The sequence below is a fragment of the Myotis brandtii genome, unplaced genomic scaffold (genome assembly GCF_000412655.1).
Source record: "Myotis brandtii unplaced genomic scaffold, ASM41265v1 scaffold506, whole genome shotgun sequence".
Lineage (NCBI taxonomy): Eukaryota > Metazoa > Chordata > Mammalia > Chiroptera > Vespertilionidae > Myotis > Myotis brandtii.
This window is the reverse complement of record NW_005369287.1, coordinates 2,991,112-2,998,114: the sequence shown is the minus strand read 5'-3', so window position 1 is coordinate 2,998,114 and position 7,003 is coordinate 2,991,112. Positions and strand designations below refer to the sequence as shown.

The 7,003-nt window shown below is 49.7% G+C and overlaps 1 protein-coding gene across 1 annotated transcript in view; it reads left to right on the top strand.

The window, feature by feature from the left end:
• The window catches only part of TRIM71 (tripartite motif containing 71, E3 ubiquitin protein ligase), a 20,644-nt gene extending 15,018 nt beyond the window's left edge, over positions 1–5,626 (top strand). The window contains exon 4 of the mRNA XM_014548382.1: positions 4,175–5,626. Coding sequence (XP_014403868.1) covers positions 4,175–5,626 — 1,452 coding nt within the window. The remainder of the gene's footprint in view (positions 1–4,174) is intronic.
• Positions 5,627–7,003: the final 1,377 nt, after the last annotated feature.

Sequence of the window (7,003 nt, the reverse complement as noted above, 5' to 3'; positions counted from 1 at the left end):
GCACCCCACCAGTCCGGGCCTCCTCGGCCCGCCAGCATTTCTTCCATGAACCACATGTCAGATCCTGGGCCCCAGCTCTAAATTTAGATGACTTGGTAGTTGTCCAGAGTTCCATTGGCAGAAAAATCCAGGGGTCCCTGGAACCTTGTGGGTGCTCTCCAGGCAGTAAAATAACAAGAAGCCTTTTCAGAAGTGGTCGGGTACCAAGACTGGAAGGAGTCCCGAGTTTTCTATGGCACACATGCTCCGAAGGAAGCTGAGAGGACGGACAATCGAAGCCGTTGTTAGGAAAGCAGGCTGGTAGGCAACATCCTTATTTTCGGTGTCCTGGCTGGTTGCACTTCCTGAACCCTTGTGGAAGGCCAGTTTTCCACTTGGCGAGGGCAGTGAGCGTGTGCCCTTTCTTCCTGTTGGAGCAGGAAAGCATGCTGAGCACACTGGTGTGCTGTTTAGATAAAAAATCAGCTGGAGCCCTAGCTGGTTTGGCTCAGTGGATAGAGCGTCGACCTGCAGACTAAAGGGTCCCAGATTTGATTCCGGTCAAGGGCACATGCCCAGGTTGCGGTAGGGGGCGTGCAGGAGGCAGCCGATCAATGATTCTCTCTCATCATTGATGTTTCTATCTCTCTCCCTCTCCCTCTCTGAAATCAATACAAATATACATGTTTTAAAAATCAGCTGGAAAGATGGCTCTCCCTACCTACTGGGCCTGTGCCACACGCCAGTTCCACTGTAATTACATTCTCTGAGCGCACACGTGAGGCCACATATAAAGGGTGAGCGTGCTTGTTTTGATCATCAAACTATATGATGGTAGCGAGGTGGGACCTCGATTTCTGGAGGTGGCCCTCACGTATCACTACGCCCTAAAATGTTCTCTGGAAGGCTACCTCGGATCTTGCACTCTCCCATTTAGTTAGCTCCTAATTCTCTGCTTTCTGCTTTCGTCCGACCTCTCAAGGAATATGGCTCGGTTGCTTTTTTGATAAGAAGAGGAAGACTCCGTGGGAGGAAAAAAGTCCCAAGGTTTAATTCAGCACATATTTTATTTAGGCACCTTTGTGGCCCTGACACGGTTATCAGACACTCAGATGCCCCCGTGGCCTGTCAGCCTCATGCCACCCACGAATGTTCATTATAACTGAAAGGGGCCCACTCCTTGCAACCTGAGAGCTCTGTGGTGAACTCTGCCACAAACTCGCTCTTCTGGATTTGCCGATGAAAAGGCCTTTGTGTGTTTCTGCGGATCTCACCTACGTTCTCATCCTCCCTCCCGTGAGGCTGACTCCAAAGGCAGTTTTCTTTCAGGAGGAATGGAAAGCAAGTTTTGACGCTAAGAGAAGCAAATTTGTGTGTGGGGGGGGGCGGGGGGGGGGCGGGTAGAGTCCATTTCTTTGTGCAATAAACGTTATTATTTCTACTTGCCCAAGCACTCATTCTCAGATTCCTCCCAAATAGGCTTGCTCATTCTGGACACACTCTTTTATCTTGACCTTTTGCTATGGTGCCCCGCCCCACATCATGTGGGAATCCTCCTCCCTTTTATTGATTACAAATTTTTCTGCCCGGCACCTCTTTGTGATAAGGTTTTGCCTTTTTGCATCTCAGCTATTGTACATCAAGATACTGGAGGGCCAGGTGAACCACCTTTAATTCTTGTGGCTTATGAATTTCCAGTGGATGTGGCTTCCTCTTGGGGTTAGCGACAACCACCTGGCTGAGGGGTCAGAACCAAAGCCTGGAGGCTTGGTCCAGTGCAAGACCGAAGGACAAAGCCTCTCTTTGACCTGTCCCCACGAGGGCCTCTCTACACATTCGTGTCTTGCTTCCAGGGTGAGCAGATGAAAAAGCAGGTGAATGGGTCAGAAATCACCTTATCACTCCCCAAGGGAAAATCCGATGAAAATCCAGGCCTCCCCGCCTTCTGAAAAAGGCTTTCTGCAGCTTTCGGAGCAGTCAGCATTCACGGTCCTCTGCAAAGCAGGGTGAACTAGCTGGGTGACCTTTGTGCTCCCTTCCTGGGGGAAATCACTTAGAATTAGAGGACTTTTTAGTTCCTTAATGCAAAAGAATGGAGAAATGACTCTTTTCCTTGGTCAGACAAAAATCCCACCTTCGAGGCAGGAATTACTGTGGCAGATCTGGATCCATGTTTACTATAGCATTTTAGATTTAGGGGGCTCCTTTTTCCAACTTTTGTGGGTAAGCCTTTTGGGCTTCCTATTGAAGGTTTCTAAAACCTGTTCTTAGAGGTGAGGAGAGGAGACCAGAGGAGGTGTAACGTGGAATTAGGTCCTCACCAACTCCCTTTACTCTCTCGGTATCTTTCTTGTGGGTGAGGGTGGGGGTGGCATTTTATTCAAGGCCTTGCAGGCTCTCCGTAGCAGCACTGACCGTTCAGTCTTCTGGGAGTGGAAGGCTGGCCTCGGCTGTTGGGAAGCCCTGCTGGTTCTGCCTCTGGCATCCTTTTGCCACTTTTCTATCTCTCCACCTTCACAGCCACCACTGTGGCCTAAGATGCCATCACCCCTCACCTGGGTGCTCGCTGGTCTCTGCTTCCTCCCTTGTCCTCTCCAATACATGCTCCTTATAGGTTATATAAGAACATACATCCACTCACGTCTCTCCCCTGCGTAAAACTCACTAGTTTTTTTGAAATTCCAGGCAAGTGCCCACCTCAGGGTCTTCATGCCTATTCTTTCCTCTGCTTGGATCACTCTTTTTACTCATTTATTTTTAAAAAAATGACTTTATGGTGGTGTTTTAAAAAAATATATATTTTATTGATTTTTTTACAGAGAGGAAGGGAGAGGGATAGAGAGTTACAAACATCGATGAGAGAGAAACATCGATCTGCTGCCTCCTATACACTCCCCACTGGGGATGCGCCCGCATCCAAGGTACATGCCCTCGACTGGAATCAAACCTGGGACCCTTCAGTCCGCAAGCCAACGCTCTATCCACTGAGCCAAACCGGTCAGGGCTGGACCACTCTTTTTAGCCGTTGACTTGTGAAAAAGGAAGGGTCTCTGACATCCCTCTGTCTAAATCCAGCCTCCCTAGACGCTGTCTCGCATCTCCCATTTCTACTCTCTAACACCCATCATCACCAGAAGTTACCTTACCTTGTTTCTTTGTGTGCTTGCTTGAGTATATGTCATTTAAAAGTATAATCTCCTATGAGGGCAAGGACCATCCATGTTTTCCGTTGGCCACTGTACCTCCAGTGCCTGACACAATGTAGATACTCAAGAAACAACTTGTTAGAGGGCTGTTTTTTTTTTTAATTTTTATTTAATTTCTAACTTACAAGAAAGTTGCAGGGGTTAATAATAAAAGAACTCCGCACATCCTTTATCCAGATTCACCAGTTATTTATATTTTGCCCTATTTTCATCACTCTCTCTACTCGTATATATAATAAAATGTATGGATCTGACTTGAGAGTAAGTTGGTGTTGGAGACACGATATCCCTTTATCCCCCAAGTTCTAAACTGTTTATTGCCTCTGATCAAGAACATTCTCTTAGCTAAGCACACAGTTCATTAAAATCAGGAAGTTTAATCCCAGTTCTGTGCTAGTATCTACTCCTCAGTCAGTCAGTAGTCAAATTTCAGAAATAGTATTTTTAGCCCTAGCCGGTGTGGCTCAGCGGATAGAGCGTCGGCCTGCGGACTCAAGGGTCCCAGGTTCGATTCCGGTCAAGGGCACGTACCTTGGTTGCAGGCACATCCCCAGTGGGGAATGTGCAAGAGGCAGCTGATCAATGTTTCTCTCTCATCGATGTTTCTAACTCTCTATCCCTCTCCCTTCCTCTCTGTAAAAAAATCAATAAAATATATTTAAAAAAAAAGAAATAGTATTTTTAGTAGCACAACTCAGCTCTCCCCACCTCGTTCCTTTCACACCCGCCCCGCCCAATCCAGGATCACTCATTGCATTTAGTCATGTCTGTGTAGTCATCCACTATACCTGGAACAGTTCGTCAGCCTTTTTTTGCTATTGGATTTTGCTGAGTTTGAGGAGTGCAGACCAGTTGTTTTTGTGGATTATCTCCTCAGCACGGATTTGTCCGAGGGTTCTTCCTGACTAGTGTCAGGTGATGGGTCTAAGCCTCTGTGCTTGGCTCTAAGCCTCTGTGTCCTCTCTCCCTATCCTCACCTTTCCCTCCAGGTAGAGAAGATCCGCCAGGTGAAGGCCAAGTCTCTGTACCTGCAGGTGGAAAAGCTGCGGCAGAACCTCAACAAGCTGGAGAGCACCATCAGCGCCGTCCAGCAGGTCCTGGAGGAGGGCCGGGCGCTGGACATCCTGCTGGCCCGAGACCGCATGCTGGCCCAGGTGCAGGAGCTGAAGACGGTGCGCAGCTTCCTGCAGCCCCAGGAAGACGACCGGGTCATGTTCACGCCCCCCGACCAGGCACTGTACCTCGCCATCAAGTCCTTCGGCTTCGTCAGCAGCGGGGCCTTCGCGCCGCTCACCAAGGCCACGGGCGACGGCCTCAAGCGGGCCCTCCAGGGTAAGGTGGCCACCTTCACCGTCATGGGCTACGACCACGATGGAGAGCCTCGTCTCTCGGGGGGCGACCTGATGTCAGCCGTGGTCCTGGGCCCTGACGGCAACCTGTTTGGGGCCGAGGTGAGTGATCAGCAGAACGGGACTTACCTGGTGAGCTACCGGCCCCAGCTGGAGGGTGAGCACCTGGTGTCGGTCACCCTGTGCAACCAGCACATCGAGAACAGCCCCTTCAAGGTGGTGGTCAAGTCGGGCCGCAGCTACGTGGGCATTGGGATCCCCGGCCTGAGTTTCGGCAGCGAGGGCGACAGCGATGGCAAACTCTGCCGTCCTTGGGGCGTGAGTGTGGACAAGGAGGGCTACATCGTGGTCGCCGACCGCAGCAACAACCGCATCCAGGTGTTCAAGCCCTGTGGCACCTTCCACCACAAATTCGGCACCCTGGGCTCCCGGCCCGGGCAGTTCGACCGACCGGCCGGGGTGGCCTGCGACGCCTCCCGCAGGATCGTGGTGGCCGACAAGGACAATCATCGAATCCAGGTCTTCACCTTCGAGGGCCAGTTCCTCCTCAAGTTTGGCGAGAAAGGGACCAAAAACGGGCAGTTCAACTACCCTTGGGATGTGGCGGTGAATTCTGAGGGCAAGATCCTGGTCTCAGACACGCGGAACCACCGGATCCAGCTGTTTGGGCCCGACGGCGTCTTCCTGAATAAGTATGGCTTCGAGGGGGCTCTCTGGAAGCACTTTGACTCCCCTCGGGGCGTGGCCTTCAACCACGAGGGCCACTTGGTGGTCACCGACTTCAACAACCACCGGCTCCTGGTTATTCACCCCGATTGCCAGTCTGCACGCTTCCTGGGCTCGGAGGGCACCGGCAACGGGCAGTTCCTGCGCCCGCAGGGCGTGGCCGTGGATCAGGAGGGGCGCATCATTGTGGCCGATTCCAGGAACCACCGGGTACAGATGTTCGAGTCCAACGGCAGCTTCCTGTGCAAGTTTGGAGCTCAGGGCAGTGGCTTTGGGCAGATGGACCGTCCTTCCGGCATCGCCGTCACCCCCGATGGCATGATCGTCGTGGTTGACTTTGGCAACAATCGAATCCTCATCTTCTAATCACATTTTCTAGGCTTTTGTGTTTGGGGTGTGCATCTCTCTCTCTCTCTCTCTCTCTCTCTCTCTCTCTCTCTCTCTCTCTCTCCTCCTTTTGAATTTCAAGGAAGAAACAGTCTCAGGGAAATTTCTTTTTTTCTTTTGTTTAAAGAGAACAAGAAAAGTACAACGTTGCCTAAGTCCTACCTCATCTTTATTTTTTTTACAGATGAATGTACTTATCTTTTCTGCAGGGATTGAGCCTGTGAAGTGATAATTTCTATCTACCTCATAAATCTTTACATTTCCTTCTCCAGCCGGCCCTCAGTTCAGTGGAGGTCACGTGTCCCTCTTCCCCTCCGTGGGACGTGACATGCACAAGCCTATTGTCTCTGGCTGGCAGGGCACTGGATGTGTGTGGTGGGCTGATACTCTGTAGATTGAGCCAAGGAAACACGGAAAAAACTACTAAGTTAAAAAAAAAAAACCACAAAAAAGTATAAAACGTGGGAAAATAGGATTTTAAATGCTTAATTATAGAGTATTTGTGTTCTTGAGAATACTGTGTTTATGGGGTTAGATTGTGTTGTGTGATCTTGATTCTTTTTTTGGGGAAAAAATTTTTTTTAAATGCTGCAATGGAGAACTTTCTTATGTTCTCCTTTTATATCTCAGTGTGTCTGTCATCCTGTTCAGCATCTTTTCTTGTTCCTAGAAGATGGGGCTGTGGCTTGCCAGTCGAGAAAAGCCAACTCATATTCCTCGTTTAGCTTATGTCACCTTTGTTTCTTTCAAGGTAGGGGCGTGTGTGTGAGGCCGTCTTACATCAGGTTAATGAAGCTGAAGGTGATGCACAACCTCCCAAAGAACCTTTCTCTTCCTACTTTAGTTCCTAAAAAGTAATAAATGTAGTTCAGCATTTTTGCTAAAAGTATTCTCAAAAGTTAAGTATGCCTAGTTTGCTGTTGGTTATAAAGAGTTAAGCAAACGGAAGAAGAGAGTGGACCTCATTCTCAGAAAGAGGGTTTTGGACATGGCCTGGTGGGTGCACATGCGTGTCCCGAGGTAGTCGCTTGGGAGCGTGAGAATGAAGCAAGTCACCCCCAAACTCTTCCGGACTCTGCAGGAGGGTTGGGGTTGATCCCCGATCCTAGGTTGAATGTTGTTCTGTTCGTGGAAGCATGCATGCCTTTTGCTAAGAAGAGTAGTAGGCAAGGGAATGAACTTTTATGTTTAAAAGCACAATTTTTTTCCTGCTTGGGAAGTGCAGGGAAATAGAATGTTTTGAAAGTCAGATTCAGAGGGACAGCCCATCATCCTTCACCCTCTGCTCGGGTCTCTTTTACAAAGCGGTCTGCTCCCCGCGCCCTACCGTAGGACCTCAAGGTTAACGTCTCTCCA